The sequence below is a fragment of the Cetorhinus maximus genome, chromosome 19 (genome assembly GCF_964194155.1).
Source record: "Cetorhinus maximus chromosome 19, sCetMax3.hap1.1, whole genome shotgun sequence".
NCBI lineage: Eukaryota > Metazoa > Chordata > Chondrichthyes > Lamniformes > Cetorhinidae > Cetorhinus > Cetorhinus maximus.
In genome coordinates this window covers 37,051,791-37,077,348 of record NC_135897.1, presented here as the reverse complement: position 1 = coordinate 37,077,348, position 25,558 = coordinate 37,051,791, and the positions used below count along the sequence as shown (strand labels likewise).

Genomic DNA, 25,558 nt, shown 5'->3' with positions numbered 1-25,558 from the left:
TTTGAAATGCTAAATACATAAACATGGCTGAAGTCTTAGGATATAAGGTGAGGAGAATTTGCATTCTTAGGTAAATCTGGGCAGTTTGAATTTCAAAGAGATGGTGGGATGTTTACACCTAGCCAGGGAAGCTAGGCCAAGCAGTGTATTTATTTTTTCCCAAACGTCACTGACAATATTAGCATCATGAAAGGGTTTATGTTATGAGAAAGGTAAAGTTCCAAAGACATATGGGAACAATGGAATTTAAATTAAAAGGGAGAAACAAGTGTCAGGGAAGCTTTGTAAGATCTACCAGAAGCATGAAAAGCCTCCAGTATTTGTGCATTAAGCTGCTGTCTACAGAAACTGAAGCTGGGAAAAGCCACTTGGATTCTACTGTCCAGGGTATTGTGTTGACTTGCCTGGATCTATTTAAAATCATTTTTTTTTACTTGTTGCCTTAACAGGGGTGTAACTGGAAGTCAGATTAATTAGGGGTTTTAGGAGTTATTATAGTAGTAATTTGTAGACCTATGTATGTGCTTGAAATCTTATCTTTTGTTAATAAATGTTTAATTTAGTTTTCTAAACCATCTCTGAAGTCCTGGTGGACTTATTACTTCTGAATTCAGGACATATCTCGAAATAAATACAAATTGCAAAACCGCTGTGATAGCGAGATCAAGTTTCCCTCATGGATTTGTTCCGCATGGCACACATCATCTGCTGCATCATAACAAATGGCAGAGGCTCCGGTTTCTTTCCATCACATGGCTGACCAGGAATCTCTCCCACTCTTACCACCTGCCATTAGCATGTGTTAGAAGGATTTACAGGTTGATACTCAACCTATTTAGCCATGTTATGAATGTACCTTCCTTGGCCATCAAGTCCTGGAGTGGGACTTAAAGCCAGAGCTTTGACTCAGAGGCAGGGATACCCACTCTGCCATAAGACCTCCATTAAAGGGGCGCTTAGATTGAAATGGACAAGGCTTAACTTTCTGTGACAGGTTTAGTTCAGCAACTTCAGACTGTTTCATGGAGCTAACCTGAGAACAGTACATCTAGGACAGAAACTTTTGGATTTCTGTGTTTACCTGTGCATTTTCCCTCACTTGAAGTTGCTATACCAGACTTGTCTAACCCACAGCAAATGCGGCCCGTGAAGACCCTCTATGTGGACCCCGGAGTGATTGTTGAAAATGCTTGGAAGACGGGTCAGTGAGCTTGAAGGTTTCTGCAAGGCACTGTTCCTTCAATCACAACCTGTTTCTCTCCTGTTCTACAACCTGTTCTGATAGGCTCAATAGTATTAAAAACTAAATGAATGACAAACCACACATATAATAGAGGGTAGATGAGAGGGTGGGGGTGAGGATGGGTGTGAGTGTGGGTGGATGAGGGTGGGTGGGTGAGTGAGTGAGGGTAGGTGGTTTACAATGTCCCTGAACCATGCAGTAGGTGGATTTTCAACCAAAATTGTATTACTGCACAATCCAATTTGTTTTGGTGAAACGCGAGTGTTGAACACCCATCCATATGGATTACTGACATAGTTTTTACTGTAAATATCCAATCCAGGTACCTGATTGACCTAATGCTTACTGTTATTACCCATCCAAATACAGAACCGACCATTCTTATAATGTTAATTGTAAGTGTGTGTGTGTGAGGGGTGAGTGTTTGTGTGAGGGGTGAATGTGCCTGTATGTGTGTGAGAGAGTGTGTGAGAGAGGGTGAGTGTGTGAGAGAGAGGGTGAGTGTGTGAGAGAGAGGGTGAGTATGTTTGTGATACAGAGGGTGAGCGTGTGTGTGAGAGGGTGAGTGTGTGAGAGAGACAGAGGAGTGTTTTTGTGTGTGTGTGTGTGTGTGAGAGAGAGGGGTGTGTGTGTGGGTGTTTGTGTGTGGGAGAGAGTGGGGTGAGTGTTTGTGTGTGGGAGAGAGAGAAAGAGGGATGAGTGTATCCGCGCTTGTGTGTGAGAGAGAGAGGGTGAGAGTGTGTGTGTGAGGGGGTGGGGTTTGAGAGGTAGGGGAGAGTGTGTCTGGCTCACTCCCAGTCTCAGTGTTCTCATTCACCCTTACCAACATGCACTCTCACCCACTCTCACAGTGGGTGAGGGTGAGTAAGTGAGCACCATGAGACTGGGAATGAGCTAGGCACACACACTCTCACCCATTCACACTCTAATGGTTGTCTTTATTTATTACTCATTTTTAAAATTATCAGTTTATTGTTGTGACTTCTTTTCTGCTCAGCAAGTTGCTTCTTTTCATACATCAGTTTATTTATTTGACATTGCATTTAATGTTGTGACAAGCATTATCTTTCTGAAATTTGCTCACCCAACCCCCAACACCTCCCCCCCCCCCCCAGCAGTGTGAGAAAAATTGAACTGTGGCCCCCACACGAACAGGTTGCTCGAGCCTGTGCTATACCATTTGCACATAAATAACAACAAGTGCTCTAGTCTCACCATTATTTAAACAGCAAAGTAGGTGCCAATGAGACTTTTTAGGACTCAATTGCACGCTCAGTGTAAGAGTGTAAATTAAGGCAGAACCCAACCTCTGCCTGGGGCAAAGTGTCTCTCCAGAAGTGGTATTCTCACGGATTCTGATTGAGTATAAATCCATTGCAATGTCAAATCAGGTTTCCAAAGTGTTTGTGGGGTCAACTGAAACTCCTGGGCACTTTGCAAACATAATTGACTTGAATTATAGATAGAGAACGAGGATTCTTCTCTCCCTGTACTCTCAGCATTGACATTTCTAGCTTTTGGGAGAAAACTCTGTAGATGGCAGGGTAACTTGAATGCAACACTGAAGTTAGATATGAATGGTACTAATATTTGTAATAATAACATGAATACTACCTAACAATTTGCAAGCTTCCTCCACCAGTCGCATTGTATTTTCATCCGCATACACTTTAAATGTCATAAAAGTGTCTGGGACTCCAGCAGCGATCCTGTTTAAAAAAAATTTACATTAGTTTCAAAACATGACCATGATTCCTTAATTCACTATACATACTTATTGAGACAGATCAATATCCCTTAGCCGTTGTTGTATTTTAAAAGTTGACAGCTGACTTTATGAGAAGTGGGACACCGGTTGCTGGACCTCACGGCTGTGAAGTCACTGAAGAGCGTCGCCAGCTGGAATTTTAAACGCAAACCTCCCCATGGAGTGTTAACACTGCAGCTGCTACTGGCAGAGCGTGCAAACAACAGGCTCGTGTAACTCACTAATGCACGCGCCTTTCAGGATACGCGTTGGTTATATTTAAAAAATACAGTTTAATTTTAACTTAGTATTCACGTCACATCAAATTGAGAAACAGAATATAAGTCAGGGTGAACACCCAGTGAACAGCGTGGGTTTATTTGGGGGCTATAAGCGGCAACGCTCGGGTGATAAATGCTTGATTTTTGAACTAAGATAAAACATTGGATCTATTAAGTGTTAGCAAAAATAGTAACCTTGAGGCTTAATCTATACATTCAAATGTATCAGATTCAACTCGATTTCAGCGATGTTTATACATGTCCAGCTCTGTCCTCAAGGAATTGTGCCTGCCAATTATAAGTGCATGCGCATAAACCATAACCAGAAACCTGGCGAACAAGTAATGTTTTCGTTGTTTCCATTTAAGTGGATTGATATTTTATTTTAAAATATTATAAATGTAAAGCCATCTCTAGAGTCGAATGCTGGGTACATGCCAGTGTCCTGCCGAGAGAACAGAATACTTATTTATTCTCGTTATCATTTGCATTTACATGTGTACGGACAACAAGACTAGTATTTGGATCACTCTTGTGGTCATGGTATGAAATGGATATATGATTAGCTTAGGAGAAATAACAGAAATCACCTCAATTTCTCCCATGTTTCTTCTCCGAATTTTTCTATAACCAAAGACTTCAAACATGTGTTAATAAATCCATACTACAAAAAGAAAGCATAGATGAGTCTTAGTCTTAAAAGTTCGATTTACATTTTCAATGATTAAAATTATATTTCCGCAAATATCATGCTCTTTTAAAAAAATATTCCTACCAAACTCAGTATTTTCATCGTTGAAGAACCCGTAACACCTTTAAAAGGTATGTTTTAGTCAACACTGCATTTCTCTAATGCCAAATGTAATCAAATTTGAATCTAACTCAAGGTGTATCTTCACTTGCTTTTGTGAAATTGTCGAAATACTCTGCGACCACATAGTAACGTCTAAGTCTATATGCGAGACATATTTCTATTGGATACTGCAACTGGGTTGCAATTATGTTCAAACTGGAATTTGTATCCTTTGATGCAATTTTGCTATATACATTCAGAAGCGTCTTGCCCGCAAGAAAATTAATGTTATATTTATTTTTATTAAAACATGCTCTGCTTGCCATCTTAATGTTGCGCTTTCCAAGCACCTATCGTGCATTTGGTTCTGAGACCGTAAAATCGGAGAGAATAATTTGCATTCATATCATCACGGATGACTACCCAATATTCTGCCTGCGATGCGTAAATCTTTCCACTAAACAGTGCACCATTGCGCTGGGAAGTCAAGCATATGACACAAATGTAATCCACTGCACACAAAATCCTGCGGTTTGACCTATATACTTGCAGACGCTTTAGCATACTTTGAATAACAACCGCTTTCCCCGAATTATCAAGGTCGCGGAAGTATATTTATATCGGCACCGCACACAGCAGTTGTTACAGTTCGAACCACAAGCACGATAAGTAACAGTCACTCCATCGATGGTCGATCATATAAGCGCGAATTATTGCCACGGACCACTATGGCCCCAAGGAAATGAATGAGCTCTCAAATTTACCACTCCTTTACAAATACTTACCATCCTCAAGAAAGGGACTGCGCCTTGAGTCCAGCCAGTTAATCAATTGTACCGACACGCTAACTTCTTCGCTTAAAAGTCACATCTCAAGGGTAATTCTTGATTCAATATATCACAGTTCCCAGTAGCCGAGAAACATGAACAGGCACACCCGGGTCGACGGAGGGCCGGGATTTTGCGATTCCCGCTCGCTGGACCTACACATAGACTCTCTATGGGTTTTTGCACTGGAAGTTCGCGGCGCCCTCTACAGAGCATCTGGGGCTTGTGTGAACAGGGCAAGCAACTCGACACAGCAGGGTTTCCCAAACTGTGTTCCGTCGAACCCTGGGGTTCCATATGATATATCAAGGGGTTCCGCGGTAGGCCAGGCTTGTCCAACTGGTGGCATCCAACTCATTCAAATGATGTACATTTGAAAAACGCTATAAAGCTGCTTGTCCAATCAGAGGCTGGTTTCTTCCTGCATTGGCTACTGTGAGCCCAGTGAGCCTATTAGCAGCCAATGCAGTGAGAAACCAAGGTGTGATTGGATGAGCTGGAAACAGCTGGAAAGTAAGTTTTCAAGGTAAGTTCCAGGGCGAGGGCGAGGGAGAGATGAGACCACTGAGCAAGGGAGAGAGTAGACCACGGAGCGAGGGAGAGCGAACCATGGAGTGAGAGAGAGCGAGTGAACCATGGAGCGAGGGAGAGAGTGAACCACAGACTTAGGGAGAGCACACTCCTTGGAGCGGGAGGTAGAGCAGGCCTAGGAGCAGGAGGTAGACCAGGCCATGGAGCGGGAGATAGACTGGGTCATAGAGCGAGGGGAGAGCGAGCCTCGGAGCTGGGGAGAGAGCAGGCCATGCAGCAAGGGAAGAGTGGGCCAATAAGTGGTTGATAGAGTGGGCCTTGGAGTGAGGGGAGAGAGTGGACCATGGAGCGAAAGCAGAGCAGGCCATGGAGCAAGGTGAGAGTGAGCCATGGAGTAGGAGGCAGAGCGGGCTATGAAGCTAGGGGAGAGCGGACCATGGAGTGGGAAAGAGAGTGGGCCCTTGGGCAGGAGGTAGAGCAGGGGCGAGATTGGGCCATGGAGCGAGGGAGAGTGGGCCATGGAGCAGGGGGAGAGAGAGTGGGCCATGGAATGGGGGAGAGAACAGACCTCGGAGCAAATGGTAGAACAGGCCATGGAGCAAGGGGAGAGCAGGTGATGGAGTGAAGAGGAGAGTGGGGCAAGGATATTGCTTTAGCTGGTGTGAATAACAACATGCTGGCAGATGTAGCTGTATATATTTGTAATTGTGTGCTTCTTCCTCATGAACAAGGTGGCTTTGAAGAGAGAACATAAGAGATTTACCAGAATTGGCCCAGGGCTGAGAGATTACAGTTGCATGAATAGACTAGAGAAGCCAGGAGTCTTCTCCTTATAGTAGAGAAGGCTATGAGATTTGATAGAGCTGTATAAAATCATGAAAGGACTTTAGAGTAAATAAAGAGAAACTGCTTCCAGAGATCATAGATTTAAGGAGATTAACAAAGCAAGGTGACTGAGCCAAACAGTTGGCTGTGATAATAACTTATAACTCGCTAATGGTAATCTAGTCGTGCTACTTAGCTATGGATTGGTGGCTTAAGGAAGGGATCTCAAAGAAGTGAAAAGCAAGTGATGAAGGTGGACTACTTCAACCAATCACTGCAGAAAAATTGGGAAATGGTCTTTCCAAAATGAAGCAATCGCTACCCACGCCAACTGAACCAGCAGTAGGAAGTAAGAAACTTAAGTACCACGAGAGCTATTTGTCTTTTGGATTGGTGTGCAATGGAGAAAAAGATTCCCCTGAAGCACAGCCTGCTACAAAATATTATCCAACAGTTCCATGGCACCTGCTAAACTTCAAAGGCATTTGGAAACAAATCATTCCAAATATAAAGATAAAGACATAATTTTTTTCAAGAGAAAGCTTAATGCACATACAAACTGTAAAACCTTGATGTTAGAAACTGTCAAAACTGATAATGAAAATGCAACAGAGACCTCTTACAAAGTAAATTGCTGCATTGCATTCATGAGAGAAGCCTATTCGATTGGAGAGAACCTGATCAAGCCTTGCGCTAAAGACATTGTAACATGCATGCTTGATGAGCATGCTGGTAAAAAATTGAGGCACTAAAATTGTCAAACAATACTATCACCCGATGAATTCAAGATCTTGCTGCTGACATCGAGAACCATCTAGTTTCTCAACTGAAATCCTGCGATGTGTATTCATTACAGCTAGATGAGTTGACTGATGTATCGGGGTTTGCAGTATTGCTTGTATTTGTGCATTACATTTTTGATAGATTTATTGAGGAGGACGTGCTCCTATGTGAACCTTTGCAAAGCAACACTACTGGTGAAGAAATGTTCAACTGTATGAATAACTTTATGAAAAGACATGAAATTAATTGGGAAAAATGTGTTGATGTGTGCACTGATGTCACCAGCGCAATGGTTGGGAAGACAGAAGGTGCTGTAGCACAGATCAAAGCTGTAGTGTGGTGGCCTAAAGACAACTATAGGGGGGGGCCCACTCAGTATTGAAAGGGTTAATGGAGCAATTGAATTAAACACTTGAGCCTAAGAGAAAAACACTGCAACCTTGAAGAACAATACCATCTTGTCTGACTACTGTAGGATGAGCCCTGAGACATTCCATGTCTCTCTCTCTCGGGCCGAATGTAATCAAAGTTCTGATAGCCAAATTATAAACAACTGCACCTGCGGTGTAGGAATGGAAATTTATTGGAAGATGGATTGGTCAGTAAACTTATGCAAATATAAAAACAAAAAGCTAAAAGCTACTGCGGATGCTGGAAATCCAAAACAAAAACAGAATTACCTGGAAAAACTCAGCAGGTCTGGCAGCATCGGTGGAGAAGAAATCAGTTAACGTTTCGAGCCTTCACGACCCTTCGGCAGAACTGAAGCGTAGTTAGGAGAAAGGAGAAATATAAGCTGGTTTAAGGTGGGGGTGGGGGGCAGGGGGAGAACCCCGCCCCCCCACCTTAAACCAGCTTATATTTCTCCTTTCTCCTAACTACGCTTCAGTTCTGCCGAAGGGTCGTGAAGGCTCGAAATGTTAACTGATTTCTTCTCCACCGATGCTGCCAGACCTGCTGAGTTTTTCCAACTTATGCAAATAAGTGGATTGAGATGTACAAAATTTACTGATTGGTTGTAAAATGCTTTTAAGCAAGTCTTTGTGTATTCTGCTTTGAGACGGTACAATAACTCTCGCTGTATTGTTCTCCCTTGCTCACAAGTAATAAATGGGGTTTCTGTGATGCCTTGGTGTGATTAATCTCTGACAGTACCATCGTGCTGCACAAGCAATCACTGTGTCCTCCACAGACATGCACTTGCTGTTAAGAAGATACCTATGCCCAAAAAAATGTGCTGGATGGGGCATTGCAAATTATCAATTACATTAGAAACATAAAAACTAGGAGCAGGAGTAGGCCATTCGGCCCTTTGAGCCTGCTCCACCATTCAATATGATCATGGCTGATCCTCTATCTCAATGCCATATTCTCGCTTTCTCTCCATTCCCCTTGATGCCCCTAATATCCAAAATGTTATCAATTTTTTTCTTGAATATACTCAGTGACCCAACCTCCACAGCCTTCTGTGGTAGAGAATTCCACAGGTTGACCATCCTCTTGAGTGAAGGAAGTTTTCCTCATCTCAGTCCTAAATGGCCTGCCCCATATCCTGAGACTGTGACCCCTGGTTCTAGACTCCCCAACCAGGGGAAACACACTCCCTACCTCCAGTTTGATTAGCCCTGTTAGAATTTTATACGTTTCAATCAGACCCCTTCTTATTCTTCTAAACTCTAGTGAATACAGACCCAGTTGAACCAATCTCTCCTCATACAACAGTTCTGCTATCCCTGGTATCAGTCTAGTGAACCTTCACTGCACACCCTCTATGGAAAGTATATCCTTTCTTAGGTAGGGAGTCCAAAACTGCATGCAATACTCGATGTGGCCTCACCAAGGCCCTGTATAATTGCAGTAAGACATCCCTACTTCTGAACTCAAATCTTCTTGCAATGAAGGCTAACATACCATTTGCCTTCCTAATTGCTTGCTGCAACTGCCTATTTATTTTCATTGACTGGTGTACAAGGACACCCAGATCCCTTTATACATCCACATTTCCCAATATATCATCATTTAAATAATACTCTGCCTTTTTGTTTTTCACACCGAAGCATATAACTTCACATGTATCCACATTATACTGCATCTGCCATGTGTTTGCCTAGACACACAACTTGTCTAAATCACCCTGCAGCCTGCTTGCATTCTCCTCACAATTCAATCCCGTCCAATTTTGTGTCATCAGCAAACTTGGAAATATTGCATTTGGTTCCCTTATCCAAGTCATTTATATATATCTTGAATAGCTGGGGCCCAAGCACTGATCCCTGTGGTACACCATTAAAACTCATCCGCTGAAATCAAAACTATTTAAAATTCTGTGTGCCGAAATGAGTACAAAGCGCTGCTCCTACATACAGAGGTGAGGTAGCTGTTGCAAGGCAAACTGCTTGAGAGATGTTTTAAGCTTCATCGTGAAATATTGGTGCTTTGTATGGATCACAAATTTCAACTTTCAGAGTATTTGTTGAATACCTCATGACTTCTGAGACTTGTGCAGCTTGCAGATATTTTTACAAAACTAAATGAAGTGAATCTGTTACTACAAGAAAAGAATGTTACCGTTTTTACTGCAAAAGATAAGATATCATCGTTCCAGAAATTGTGTTTTTGGACTTCGTGCATAGAAAATAAGAACTTCGACTGCTTTCTGACATTGGATGACTTTCTCACTGAAGTTAATTCTCTCCCTGATGAAAACATTTTCAGTGATATTACACAGCACCTACATGACTTGAACTCCTCTTTGTTGGGATATTTTCCTCCATCAAATGACAATGCGTGGGTGCATAACCCATTTGCGCTAACAGCCAGAATGTTAATCTTGTCAGCGCAAGATTATGAGAGCCTGATTGATATGACTTCTGACTCCACACTAAAACAACGCTTCAGCAAACTTCCATTACTGAATTTCTGGAGCAGCTTAACTCACAAGTACGCGAATATGGCAAAGAAAGCAGTTCATGAGCTCTTTCCTTTCGCCACAACGTATTTGTGTGACAGTGGCTTCTCACGATACTCTGTGACAAAAGCAAAAAACAGGAGCAGACTGAATGCCGCACCTGATATGAGAATCCAGCTCTCCAGCATCATTCCTAATATTAAAGCAATTTGTGAGCAAAAGAAGCAGATTCATTCCTCCTATTAAAAATGACAAAAAGATGACTTAAGTACTTTGTCGAATAAAATAACTTTTTAATTATAATAAATGTATACACATAAGAAATAGGAAAGACTTCTAAATTTTTTTTTGTATGTTTGTACTTATTGCACATAAACAATCAATTTTTGTGGTTTAACTCTTCAACATAATAGGAATGTTTCTTAAGGGTTCCATTAATATTCTTGAGAGGTCAAAAGGGTTCCATGGCCAGAAAAGTTTGGAAACACTGGTTACCTTAGCCACTGGGACTGAAAAATTGTTAAAGAGCAGCGCAGAATCTGAACCGGAAAGTGTCAGGTAGAATATTGAATGCCATGGAAAAACAGGTAGGGGAAGGGAAATAAAGAGAGAGAAAGATAAATGAGATTAGAAAGGATAAAAGAGACAGAAAGAGAAGTTAAAGCGTTTTTTAAAAATCTCCCAACAATAATTAAAATCTGAATGACTGAGAATCCACATTTGTAAAAGTTCATTTTCAATGCCAGGGAGAATGTTTGGCAGTAATTAGGGCTTATAGCACCTTTAAAAATAAATATTTACAATGGAATTGAGAAACCGGTAACTTTTTCTGGCGTAGTTTAGTGGGTAGCTAATGGATACATTCAGTAACTTGGACACCGACTTCTGTTTTTACCTGCATGTGGGCGGCTGCTGGAATGTTAATTATAGTGAGTGCTGTTACCCTCAACGTTATACCTACCACAAAACCACACAAAACCACACATGCTCCTTTCACATTTACCCACTGACATTTAGCTTGTGCTCTTTCCTGATGTCGAGGGTCAGATGTCGCTGTAAAAATAATAAGGATGCTAACAGTGCTCACCATGGAAACTGGACAACAATTTCCAACAACCACAGATGTCCAGAGTTAAATGTGGAAATCAGGAAGCTGCTGTTTGAAATGGCCTGCTCTCCAAAAGCTGCTAAATATTTTTACCTTACTGTCTGATTTACTGTTTAAATACATTGAATGACATACGGTTCCTATGTTCACTTTACTAATAGAAAATAAACTCACCAGAAAAACCTGTTCTCATGTTTTGCTTTCAGAGACTGCTAACCTTTTCAGCTATTCACAAATTCTGCTATCTGACCTTTATTCCACTATTAGAACCTTGCTTAGTCTTCAACGCTATCTTTAACACTCCTTTTGTCTTGTGTCCATGACATCTTTGCCTAATTTCTCCTGAGCACCCACCTATCCCTGACTTTCTATTTTACTCCACCTGCTCCACCCCCTCTTTTCAACTTTATAAAATCCATCACATTTCTACCTCTCTTCAGTTCTGAAGAGGCAATGGGCTCAAAACATTAACTATGTTTCTCTCTCCACATATGCTGCCAGACCTGCTGAGTTTTTCCAGCATTTTCTATTTTTATTTCAGAAAAGTTAGGGTTTGTCCATTCTAGTGTAAGTACAACATTTAGCAACATTTAAAGTCTTAATTGCTGTCCAAAAAAACCCTATGGCGTGGAAAAATAACTTTTTGAAGTGTAGAGTCTCATTCCTTCAGATTTTATTATTATTACGGATTTTAACTTAAATTGTAAAAAAAATAAATACTTTATCTTTTTGTTTCTTTGATCTCAATTACATCTTTCCCACTCTTTGTTCACTATCTGTAGCTGATTTAACACTGAATTCAATGTGCAGTAAGAATAATATTGAGGCTATCCATACTCACAATTATTACAGGGTAAATTCAAAAGCAACTTTCGGTGTAATTTTTCTTCCCCCTCTTTATTTTGTTCTCTGAACATTATTTTACATTGCATTAAATATTCTAACTTACTTAGACTCTGTGTGGTTCAGTAAGGATTTTCTCAATCTGATTGGTTGAAGAGACATACTGTCCCTATTCACAAACATCCCAGATCTCTATGGAGGGTAGTGTGCAGAAATAACTCTATAATAGCCATAACATGGAGCACAAAAGACTATTGAAAGTTGATGGGCAACTGTAAACATAATGACTGGCAAAAGCTGTTTGTTTGGCACTGATCACAACAATATTCTAACTGATACTTCTTAATTCGGACTCTGTGCTAGTCATCAATGATTCTTCAATCTGATTGGTTAAGGAGGTATGCAGTTATTTGCCCTGTTCTCACAGGTACCGTGCGGAGGGTGTCTCACCTTTTTGGCTCTTTGATTTGCATTTGCTCTCTGCAATGAATGAAAAGAGCCAGGTTTTCATTACAAAAATAATCTACTGCTGGAAATCTGAAATAAAAGCAGAAAATCCTGGAAATATACACAGATCTAGTAGAATCTGACAGAACTAAACAGAGTTAATGTTTCCAATATGTCTTCCATTTTCCTCCACCAAGGATTCCAACCATACCATGGTTGACGGAGACTTCAACCATATCTGCACTTCTGCTCTTATCCCTTCCCTCCTTTCCAGAACCATGATTGGGCTCCTGTTGTCCTCACCTTCCACTCCACCAGCCTTTGTATTCAATGATCATCCTCCACCATTTCCTCCACCACCAAACACATCTTCCCCTCCCCTCCCCTTTCAGAATTTTGAAAGTACAATACCATTCATGACACTCTTGCTCATTTCTCAGTCACCCCCAACACCCCATCCTTTCCTACAGCACCTTTCAATGCAAGCGCAGGAGATGCAACACTTCCTCTTTTACCTCCTCCCTACTCACCATCGAAGGCTGAAACACTCTTTTCAAGTGAAACAGTGATTTATTTGTACTCCTTTCAATGTAGTATTTTGTATAGGCTGCTCACAATATGGTCTCCTCTACATTCCATTCATCCCACAAGCATGACCCCAAGCTTCCAGTCACCTGCCATTTTAATTGTCTACCTTGCTCACACTCTGACCTTTCTGTTCTTGGCCTGTTACAGTGTTCTAATGAATCTCAATACAAGCTCAAGGAACAGCACCTCATCTTTTGACTGGGCATTTTACAGGCTTCTGGACTCAACATTGAGTTCAACAATTTTAGCTCATAGCATTTGTCCCTACTTTGTTTCATGTCTTGTTGCTGTTTTTTTTTTTCCTCTCATTTCTTTTACTTCCTTTACTTTGTGTTCAGATGGCAGCTATCCTGCCATTCACACTTCCTCTAGACATATCTTTTGTTTGTTTAGTTGCCCCATCGCCTCTGCCATTGGCCTTGCACAATGAAATCTTTTGTTGTTTAATCTCTCCTGCCCCACACCTGATCACAAACTTTCCCTTTTCTTCTTCATACCTTTCTTGCTTCACTTGCTAAAACTCCTAATACATTTCTAATTTCTCCCAGTTCTGATGACAGGTTACAGACCTGACATCTTATCTCCCTTACTCTCTGACATATGTTGCCAGACCTGCTGGGTATTTCCAGCATTTTCTGATTTTATTTCAGGCTGTTCATTGCACTTGCACACAAAGTTTCTATGGCAGGCTTGCCCAACATATGTGCTCTGCGAAACTCCCCTCTGCAGCCCCCGGAGCTAGTTTTCAAAATGCTGGTCAAACAGGTAAGTTTGAGTGGAAGATTCTGAATGGAGCTGCTCCTCCAATCACAGGCCATTTCTCTCCCGCGTTTGAGAGAGAGAAACAGGGACAAATGTAAGAGAGAAACCATCTGTGATTGGAAGAGCAGCGAACACCAATGGCAGTGAGTTCAGGGCCCGGGCACCATGGCCCAGGGAGTGGAGGTTTTGAGAAGCATGGCCCAGGGAGCAGAGTTGCCAGGAAGCATGGACAAGGGAGCAGAGGTTCTGGGGAGCATGGACAGGGGAGTGGAGGTCCTGAGGAGTGTGGACAAGGAAGTGGAGGCGCTGGGGCATGTGGACAAGGGAACAGAGGTACCAGGAAGTGGGGCGCAGGCACCCAGAGCAGGGTTCAGGTGAGCTGGAGTGGGGCTCAGGCAGTGGCGGAGCCGATGAGTGTCACTAAGGAGGTGTCAGGGAGCGGGGCCCAGGTGGTCCAGATCAGGGCCCAGGCATCCAGCCATTGGAGTGGGGCTCAGGCAAGTTTGAGTGGGACCCAGGCAGGCTGAAGCGAAACACAAAGGCAGCAGGAGCAGTGCCCAATGGCATCTGAGAAAGTGAAAGAACATGAGTGAACCAAATGGGTTTTTACGACAATCAGTGATGGCTTTGTGGTCATCATCAGACTTTTAATTCCAGATTTTTATTGAATTCAAATTTCACCATCCGCTTTGGTGGAATTTGAACCCAGATCCCCAGAGCAGGGTTGAGGGGGATTCTGAGGGGGTTGTGAGAGAGTGTGAGGGGGTTGAGAGTGCGAGGGGGTTGTGAGAAAGTGTGGGGGTTGAGAAAGAGCGTGAGGGGTTTTAAGAAAGCGTGGGGCGTTGAGAGTGTGAGGCGGGATTGAGGTGGGAGGGGGTGGGGGAGTGTGGTTGTGAGAGAGGAGAGGGAGATAGTGGTGTGTGAGGGAAGTGTGCATGCAGGCGCACAGCGTGTCCATAAGACTGTCTCACTCCCAGTATCAGGGTTCTCATTCACCTTCACCCACACACACCATCCTGCACTCTCACAGTGGGTGAGGGTGAGTGAGTGAACATCCTGAGGCTGGGAGTGAGCCGGACATACACACACTCACCCCATCATTACTCGTTTTTTTTTGCGGCAAGGAGTTTCTTTTCATACCTCAGTTTTATTTTGAAATTCATGTTCATTTTTGTGCCAAAGTTTATCCTTCCGAAATTTACTTATCGGCCCCTTGAAGGAGAAAAAAATTGAAATGTGCCCTCCACCCGCCCGCCCCAACGCGAAAACGTTGGACAAGTCTGTAAGCCTATGGGATTTTGCATTGGAACTTGCACAATTAGAAAACCAGTTCAATGCAGCGCCCTTTATGTTGCTCTTTAATAACGGTGAGCACTGTTAGCCTCACCATTATTTCTTCCGCCAAATCCGACCGTGAGGTTCCAATGCAAAATCCTGCAGAAGGTCTGAGGCCAAGTGCAAATGCAATGAACGGCTGGTGCCTTGCTAAATGTTGAGAGCGCCCTCTCGACTTGTTTCTGTGCTGAAGGTGTGGCCGGGCTTTGCTTTCCCACGACATCCACTTTCCTGACCTATCGCTGTCCACAAACAGTGGTGCTGAAATGCTAATACAACCGTTTGAGTCGGGCGAAGAATATTGTAATAAGTTTCCAGTCTGCTTCAATTGGATGCGCATCCATTCCATTTCATAGTAAATAGATTTACTTCTGAAAGGTTGAAATATCACCGGAGGGGCGAACTGATCGAAGCTCCTCCAAAAAACAATGGTGTACAACCATATCATCTGCCACAAAGTTTCATTTCACAGGGATATTTTGAATGGGACCAACCTGACACGTAATGTATTATTAAAATAGGCGACCAAAACCCAACTTACAGTATGTATATGCAGTAAATGTGTCAAATGGGCTGTTCTGCAGAATGTGTGTCAATGATATAAAGCAGGTTTGTGTATGTGCGTGAATGTATTAGCTAATCCAGTAAAGTTTAGACAAAGTAGCGAAACGGTGTGACAGTTCAATCCCAGCATTCTCTTTCTACTCAGGCTAAAGTTGTTGTTCCTACATTTACTATAATTAGCCATGAAAAATATATTTCATGCAATCTAAATGGAAGTTACAGCGTCGAGATGAATCATAAACTGGGCATGGCAAACAGACATAAAGGAGTAAATTGTGGCCGCAAAACGTCAACTGGAGAAATCCATATAAAGAATCCATTTAGTTAACTATATACTAAATTTCTGTTAGAAATAAATATTAAACTTGAAAGGGGTCAATCGTTTTGATTAATTCTTCTGGATATATAAATTATTATAATAACCAGTTTATTACATTGCAAACCCTGACTTTCACTACGGTACATGCCAGAATAATTCTTTCAGTAGTTGTATAGAGGACATCTGCCAAGTACCAGTGCGATGCAATTACGTAGAAACGAAAGAATTGGTTTGAATAATAGAAGCAAAGTGGACTCACGATGTGTCGATGTGTGAAACTGGATCTCAGCTATCAACTAATCTATTAAAACAATGAAACACGTGATAATTGTCAAGACATTTATTTTATGATATGAATTTTAATGGCTTCAGTTGTGTAAGTTATTGTTGCACTAGCTTCCATCGAGATTGATAATTGACAATCTGCGAATTTCAGTAACACAGTTGTTACTACGATTACTGAGTCAATGTCTAAAATGTTGTCCTATAAAACATTGCTAAACATTTTTGGCTAATATAACTTCGATGGAATTAATGTTATAAAAGTTTTGTAAATGTATCTTGTTCTAAACTTATACCTCTTGTAGATCTTCATTGCACCGTTTTCTTTAAGTTGGTTGGTCCTTTTTCCGCTTCAGCTGCATCAGTCAATAGAAAGCAACCCAGTGGGGATATTCAGGTGATAGTTTCAGGGCGAATATTCAGCAGTTAATTGAAATCATACAAATTATGGTCTTGAAAAGATTACTGGCTATCAGTAAGGTGTGTGCAGAACATTTGTTTCTTTACAATCTTAGCGGTGGGACGAAGCATCGCCTCTTTGCTAAGCAAAGCGATGATACGCTGAGCTCTATGAAGGTAAGGAGGGTGATGCCAAGTGAAACAAAAAGTGTTTTCGACAGGGAATGAAATTTAGAGTTTGAAACATTTACGTCTCCTAACAATAGGTTACTTGCAGGAATCGAAAACAACCCTGAAGCACCGATCAATTCAAATGTGGTGCATTAAACTCGGCTTTTCAATAGAAAAAATTGAATAAACAGACAGATTTTAAACACTTTATAATTCTTTTGTGAATGGCTGCTTTTAAGTGGTTTGTTTACTACATTCTGGGGTTCAAGGCTGAAGTGTTACAGCATGAGCTTCACAGTCAATAATAAACATGCAAGAGATAAGGAGGATGGGGAAGCGGGTGTGGGTACAGCTCTTCAAGTCTAAACCTAGAGACGCGCTACAAATTTGAAGCAATTAGATAGTTGCTTTCTTATATATAATGAAATCGAATCATAAACAATCCGTCATCCTATTGTCTCCCAAAACTTCCAGCTTGCCTCTCATCACTTCTGCCGTGCAAGATCCGTTAGCGTCTTCAAAACCGACCACTTGACCATTTGGTCGCGACCACGTTCCATTCCCTTTTGGGCGGAATCCCTTGCCAGGCGTTTGCTATGTTACTGACCCTATTGAACGCAAGTTAATGTCGATTCTAGGTATGTATCTATATTCAAGTTGAGAAAAATGAATGCAGTGTACCACAGGACTTAACAGTAAAGCAACCAATGAGGACTTCCATTCGTTTGATGCAGGGAAATAAATATAGTGAGCTAGTTACTATGTTATGACCACAGCCTGTGTTAATTGCTGCGCAAACCAAATCCCAGAGGGAAACTTGGCTTACTGGCCACAATCTTTTTTTGTATTCTAATAACGAGAAGACGACTATCAATCTCAGCGGTAAGAGGTACAGTAACGCTTTTGGGTTTTTCAAAATTAAAAGTATAAGTTTTATTAACAAAAAAAAGAATTAAACACACAAGATTACAGTTACACAATTAAGGTTAGTCTTACAAAACATTTCCCTAAAACACTAGTTGGTCAATCCCACAAGTAAACACTTTCCAGGCAACACTCCCTGATAGATATTTAAATTGGAATCCAGTAATATCACACAAGGCAGACTACTGTAGCTTCAGTAAAGGTGTACCACATGACCTGTACCCTGTTCCACTTTGCTATGGAATTCACTTCAGAATAAAACTGCTTACAGTGGCCCAAGACTTCTCAACAGCTCAAACAGCTCCAGCTATCTCCAGCCATCTCCTGCTTAACAACTGGACAGTTATCCAGATCAATAGCTAAAAGACAACCATCTGCAGTAACTCTAATATACCCCTTTCCCCTTTCATCTAAGCCCCATTGTTCTCACATCTCTCTGAAACTCAAACCCTTCCAAATGTAAGCTCTTTTATGTTTCCATCTTATCTTTGCTTTTGGGTCAATAAAAATATAATGCCCCACTGCTATTTATGTATGGACTCCTGCAAAGTGCAAACATTTCCCTTTCTACCTCTGATTCCCCTTTGAAATTCAAACAACGTCTCAACTTATCTAAACAAATGCAACTGTTAGATCTAACCTATTTACCTGTACCTCAAACCTTTTCATGTTTCCAAACCCCCAGACAACCTGACTCCTATCAACTCTGCCCAGCTTAATTAAATCACACACACACAGGCACAGACACCCAACCTTCTTTACAGAAAAATACAATATTCCCCCCAAATATTTAAAAAACATCCATTCTCACAACCATAAAATATAGTACAATAGAAGGTTAAGTATAATGTATTTCCTCGCATACGTGTATGTTGTACATTGGCACTATGCTAGTTTCAGGTTGTGCTTTGCTGGAGATATTATTGCCTTGCTGTGAGCTTGGGATGTCAGAATATTGAAATGGAACAGAGACTAAACTTATCACAGCCGCAAAAGGAGCTGGAATAATATGCACATTTTATGAACCCCAATACTGAAATGTAAAATATATTTAAACATTTAGATCCAAAAAAAACTCTCCATATGTTCAGTGCGAGGCTAGGAGGGGGGGGGGGGTGGGATTAGGAAATGGGCATGAATAAATTTATGGAATAAAATGATGACGGGAAGTTACGTTACAGGGAATTAATGTACCACTCAGAAGGTAAATACAACATTCTGGGACGAAAGATGAAAAACAGGCGTACAAGCAGAAGCATTTTCTGTTTTTCTGTCAGATTTCCAGAATCCGCAGTTATTTTTGTTTTTATGAAGAACAGGCAATCGGGTATAATAGGTAAAAAGTGGTCTAGCAGAGATGAGCGTTATACTTATGCCTACGCGCTTCTTAGATGTTTTGGCGTTGCTAATTATAACCGTGAAACCTAGACTGCAGGCAACCAAATGATCAAAAGTCCTTTGGAATGTGGATATACAGAAGAATGTTTAGAATATATTGAAAAGAGAGAGTAAATGATGAATATGTCCTCGGGAGAATGAAATCTGGAAGAGGCATGGTATACATCATCAAGTGCTGAAAATTAAGTTAATTTGGCCCTTTGCTAAGGTGCAACAATATATACAGAATACGGCTTGAAAGGCACGTCAATGCGAAAAGGAGTGGAGAAAGGCCAAGAGTTTCTTGATCAAGCAACACCAAGGAATGGGCAAACATGATACCAAGAGATGGTGCGGACTGCTTAGAGCAAAAGCAACATTACATCGAACCCTCATCAAAAGGAAGGACCGGGGGAAAAGAAGTAAAGTTTAAATATTTGTTGTCTAGCGGTGCAAATAAGAACAGGAGTAGAAGGACAAAACAAAAACAGAATTACCTGGAAAAACTCAGCAGGTCTGGCAGCATCCGCGGGGAAGAAATCAGTTAACGTTTCGAGCCTTCATGGTCCTTCGGCAGAACTGAAGCATAGTTAGAAGAAGGGAGAAATATAAATTGGTTTAAGGTGGGGGGGGGGGGGGTGGGGGGAGAGAGAGACATTGAGGGTGTGGTGATTGTGGAGATGAGCAGATAATCAAAAGATGTCACAGACAAAAGGGTCAAAGAGGTGTTTTGTCTGAGAAAAGTGCTAATTAAGAATGGAGGACAGGATATTCAAAGTACAGCTCTAGTAGGGTGGGGTGGAAAGGCTAACAAGGTTTTAGTTTTAGATTTAAAAATAATGGAAATAGGTGGGGAAAGAAGAATCTATATAAATTATTGAAAAAAAAAGCGGGGGAGGGGGGGAAGAAATGGGGTGGGGATGGGGGGAGGGGGAGTTTAAGATCTAAAGTTGTTGAATTCAATATTCAGCCCGGAAGGCTGTAAAGTGCCTAGTCGGAAGATGAGGTGCTGTTCCTCCAGTTTGCGTTGGGCTTCACTGGAACAATGCAGCAAGCCAAGGACAGACATGTGGGCAAGAGAACAGGGTGGAGTAGTAGAAGGAGCCTGTTTAAATTTGCCTTTGCATTTACTTTCTTTGTCTTTTCTGTTCTTCCATTTTATTTCACTAACAGTCAAATGACAATCCCTCACCCCTGTTGTTGTCTTAAAACTGATTGCTTTGCTGCGTGATTATTTATTTTATTTGACATCTTTTCAACAATTTATTTAGAAAATTTATTTTTGAATTGGAGGAAGTTAAATTCACGAATCTTGAGCCGCTCCTTCCAATCTTTGGCTCCTGATGTATTGGTCCATACTCTATGCATGATGTAGTCATTGGCACCAATAACATTTTACATCTGCTAACATCTGGATAACTGTTGAAGTTGTTAAGCAGGACTGCTAGACAACAAATATTTAAAGTTTACTTCTTTTCCCCAGGTCCTTCCTATTGATGAGGGTTCGATGTAATGTTGCTTTTGCTCTAAGCAGTTCGCACCATCTCTTGGTATCATGTTTGCCCATTCCTTGGTGTTGCTTGATCAAGAAACTCTTGGCCTTTCTCCACTCCTTTTTGCAGTTTAGTATTACTTTCAGTTCAGATTTCTTCCATTCCACCCCTAACAAGATAAAAATTTGAACTAAAGGGAACTATATTTCAAAGTCATCCTACCTGTGTTTCCAGGTTGCTGGTGTGTGTGTGACAGAGAGAGAGGCGGGAGAGAGATGGGGACACACACGCACACACTCTATAATGGGCCAAAATTGCACATTTGAAGAAATAGAATGAAATGGGAAATTGTTAGAGGAAATAATATGATAATCCTTGTGATCTCTCACTGCCGGATTCCAATAGGTTTGGCTCTGTCTTCATAAATGTTCAGATCATCCCGCATTCATTTGGGACTCGTAGTCATAGTGTGATAGAGTTCACAGCAAGGAAGGAGGCCCTTCGGCCCATCGTGTCCACGCAGTTCATCAAACTCCTATCTACCCTAATCCCATTTTCCAGCACTTGGCCTGTAGCCTTTTCCAGCACTAGGCCCATAGCCTTGTAAGCTATAGCATCTCAAATATTCATCTGAATACTTCTTAAATGTTGTGAGGGTTCCAGCCTCTGCCACCCTTTCAGGCAGTGAGTCCCAGATAACCCCTACCCTCTGGGTAAAACTTTTTTTCCTCAAATCCCCTCTAAACCCCCTGCCCCTTACCTCAAATCTAGGTCCCCTGGTTATTGACTCCTCCACTAAGGTGAAAAGCTTCTTCCTATCTATGACCCTCATAATTTTGTATACCTCTATCAGGACCCCTTCAGCTTTCTCTGCTCAAAGGAAAACAACCCCAGCCTATCCAATCTCTCTCCATAGCTGAAATGCTCCAGCCCAGGCAACATTGTGGTGAATCGCCTCTGCACCCTCTCTAGTGCAATCACATCCTTCCCATAGTGTGGCAACCAGAACTTCACACAGTACTCCAGATGTGGCCTAACTAACTTTATACAGCTCCATCATAACCTCCCTGCTCTTGTATTTAATGCCTTGACTAATAAAAAAGTATCCAATATGCCTTCTTAACCACCTTATCTACCTGTTCTGTTGCCTTCAAGGATCTATGGGCATGCACACCAAGGTCCCTCTGATCCTCTGTACTTCTTAGGGTCCTACCATTCATTGTGTACTCTTTTGCATTATTAATGCTTCCAAAATGCATCACCTCACACTTTTCAGGATTAAATTCCATTTGCCACTGTTATGCCCATATAACCAGCCCACCTATATCGTCCTGCAGTCTAAGGTTTTTCTCCTTGCCATTTGCCACACCACCAATTTTTGTGTCATCTGAGAACTTATTGATCATACCTCCTACATTCATGTTTAGGTCATTAATGGACACAACAAACAGCAAGGGACCCAGCACCAAACCCTGGCCTCTGGGCACAGGCTTCCAGTCACAAAAACAGCCTTCGACCATCACCCTCTGCCTCTTGCCACTAAGCCAATTTTGGATCCAATTTGCCAAGTTGTCCTGGATCCCTTGGGCTCTTGCCTTCTTGACCAGTATCCCATGCAAAACCTTGTCAAAAGCCTTACTGAAGTCCATGTAGATTACATCAACTGCACTACCCTCATCTACATACTTAGCCAAAAGCAAAAGCATTTCTATATTTCTTTAGTTCTGATGAAGAATCATATGGGCTCAAAACGTTAATCGTGTTCCTCTCCGCAGATGCTGTCAGACCTGCTGAGTTTTTCCAGCTATTTTTGTTTTTGTTACATACTTAGCCACCTCCTCGAAAAATTGAATCAATTTGTTAGGCACGATCGCCCCCTGACAAAGCTATGCTGACTATCCTTGATTAATCCTTGCCTCTCCAAGTGGAGAATAATTCTGTCCCTCAGAACTTTTTCCAATAGTTTCCCTACCACTGATGTTTAATCATTGGAGAGAATTTTCTCCCCGTCGGGGGGGTTACGCAGGTGCGGGCATGGGCGGGTGCACAGCTGATCAGCACCCCCGACTGGCTGGGCATCGCCATTTTACGTGGGCGGGCCAATTAAGGCCCACCCAGCGTGATGCTTGCCCGGAAGAGCTGAGCGCTCCCTGTGTGGGTGGGTGGGTGGGTGGGGGGAGCAGGGGTGGCATGTACATGAAGGAGCGCAAAATTCTCTGAGGCAAAGAGCTGCCTCGGAGATTAGTTGACGTTCTGAAAAGGTTAATAAAGAAAATCAAATTAAGACATGTCCCCTCATGTGAAAGTGTCACATGAACTGGGATATGTCTATCAATGTTATTAAAACTTTTCATAAAACTTTAAATACCTGCATGAAACCTCATCCTGCCCATGGAATGAAATGCTAATTTGTTCAAGTATATCACAGTCACCCTCCCTGACTTCTATACCCACATCATCCTTCCCTATAGCGAATATAGATGCAAAGTGCTCATTTAAAACATCACCTACACCTTCCAGCTCCCCACACAGATTGCCACTTTGGTCCCTAATAGGCCCTGCTTTTTTTTCTGGCTATCCTTTTGCCCCTACTATACTTATAAAATGCCTTTGGATTTTGCTTTATTTTACCCGCTAGTGTTTTTTGATTCCTGAAATGGAGCCTTGATTTTCGTAATTGGATGAAATATTGTACTATGCTAATACTTTCTAAGGCCGGAATTGTATGGCCCCATCATGGTGGGGAAGTGGCCGTAAATTGCAGCGAGCCATTCTAAACTCCCTTGACTTGGGACTGTAAAATCCCTTGGCGTAAAGTGAATGGTGCTCCGCAAACTAGAACAGATTTCATATTTACCTTTAGTCCAGGTTACATAATACGAACATGTTTGCAAGTGAAGCCAATTCAAAAAACAATTGTTGAAAAGCATGTACTAGTTGCTTAAACTAATAAAACTAAGCACGACAACATTCCAACAACCCAACACTTCATTGTTGGAAAATAGGAATAACATACTGTCGATCACCATTCTTGTGGAACACTTACTTGTATCTACCTTCCCTAATTAGGAAAATACATGGTATTCAGTGTAACATCATCAAACACCAACACATGTTGTATCCCTAAAGCGTGAAATGATTATGCTGAATAAGATGTAATTGGATTGATAAGGGACCTAATTTGAAACTGTATTCAAGAGCAAGTCTCACTGGGTAATCAGTTCAAATATCTGGATACAGCATGGTTGACTTTAAAAAAAACAGCCCATTTGGTACAGGAATTGTTAACATTTGCATGAAAACAAATTTGATTTGAAATTATTGAACGTGCAGGAATGTGAAAATGTTTAAATATTGCTGATCCAACGATAATTGGGCTTTCATTGAGCAGGGCAAATAGACCATTAGTGCAGTGTTAACCTGATTTTTTAATTGCCTCCTATGTCCCATGTAGGAAATAGAAATAAAGGGCAGAATTTTGCCCTTGGTTGGCGGGCGGGCCCTACTGGCTCGGAGGCGGGAGGGCAGCCGAACTCTGCCACCGAAACGGGGCCCGCCGCCATTTTGAGTGGGCGGGCCAATTAAGGCCTGCCCAGCGGCCTGCCCGACAGGTAGCGTTATGCGCTATGCACCTCCTGTGTGGGGGGTGGGGGATTCCCCATCTGTCAAAGTGCGCTCTTTCGCGCACGCGTGTGAAAGAGCGCACTGCTCCGTGAGAATAAGTGCTGTCTCAGGGAGATCAGTGAAAGTTGTACAAAGTTATAAAATAGAAAAATAAAAAAATTATTAACATGTCCCCCTCATGTGACAATGTCACACGAGATGGGACATGTTAATAAGAAGTACATAAACTTTATTAAAGTTTTTAAAAACGGACATGAAACCTCAATCCGCCAGTGGATGAGGTTTCATGTATTATCAGAAGCCCGCTGGGGCTCCTGGCCTGCCCGCCAGCCTTAAGGTTGGACTGCAGGGCATTTAACTACCTTAATTATCCTGTCAATGACCTTAATTGGCCATTGACAGGTTGGCGGGCGGACAGCTGATTTCGCTGTCCGCCCACCTTCCTCAATATTTAAATGGACCAGGATGACGTTGGGGGTTCCTCCCGACGTCATCCCACATTATTTTCCCATTGGCGAGCGGACCCCGCTCCCAAATCGCCGATGGGAAAATTCAGGTCAAAGTAAATAGTTCTCATGTGAAACTGGGATGGACACCATATTGTTTCCTTTTGGATTTGATACAGAGTCTGGGTATACCTGTTGTCTTCCAGCAACTGCGCGCCAGATAAGACACTTGGTTAAATGTATGGAACATTCTTTTAAACAATTGAGAAAGACAAGATTGTTGACCTGAAAGCTGAAATGTAAAAGCAATAATAAATGCTGTTGCATTACTTATAGTTGTATATAAATAGCTACAATTACCTGGATTCGCATGTTTAAGAGCAATGACCTTGAAAGATTAGCCATTGTATATCACATACGGACATACAAATTAGGAGCAGGTCACTGGGCCGCTTGAGCCTGCTTTGCCATTCAATAAGATCATAGCTATTCTGATTGTAACCTCAATCCCACATTCCTGCTTACCCCCATAATCTTTCACCCCCTTGTTAATCAAGAATCTATCCAGCTCTGCCTTAACTATTCTTCAATAATTCCACAACTATATTTCAGACACCAGCCAATTCATAAACTATGCCATAGCAAGTCCAACCTAGGATAATAGGAACATTGAGTCCAAGAGTAGTAAAAAAGGAAAAAAATTCTTAACTAATTGACAGTATAGGAAAGATGAATGCTAAAATATAATGGTGAAAGAGAAATAGTAAAGGAGATTATTGATAGCAATAATAAAAATGTAAGTACTCATTGAGAAATAGATTTGAAGAGCACACCTGAGAGGGGTGTAAAGGGAACACATTAGATGGGGTGGAGATAATTATAGGATGGGTTAAAAACTGATTTCTGATGTAATAACCATTATTACAAAGCAGATGCAA

At 41.8% G+C, this 25,558-nt stretch overlaps 1 protein-coding gene across 1 annotated transcript in view; it reads right to left on the bottom strand.

The window, feature by feature from the left end:
- LOC144694069 (guanylate cyclase soluble subunit beta-2-like) overlaps positions 1-25,558 on the bottom strand; it is a 180,945-nt gene that overhangs the window by 71,689 nt on the left and 83,698 nt on the right. The window contains exons 3-4 of the mRNA XM_078564429.1: positions 3,862-3,935; positions 2,858-2,952 (exon numbers count right to left, since the gene is read on the bottom strand). Of these exons, the coding sequence (XP_078420555.1) occupies positions 2,858-2,952; positions 3,862-3,935 (169 nt within the window). The remainder of the gene's footprint in view (positions 1-2,857; positions 2,953-3,861; positions 3,936-25,558) is intronic.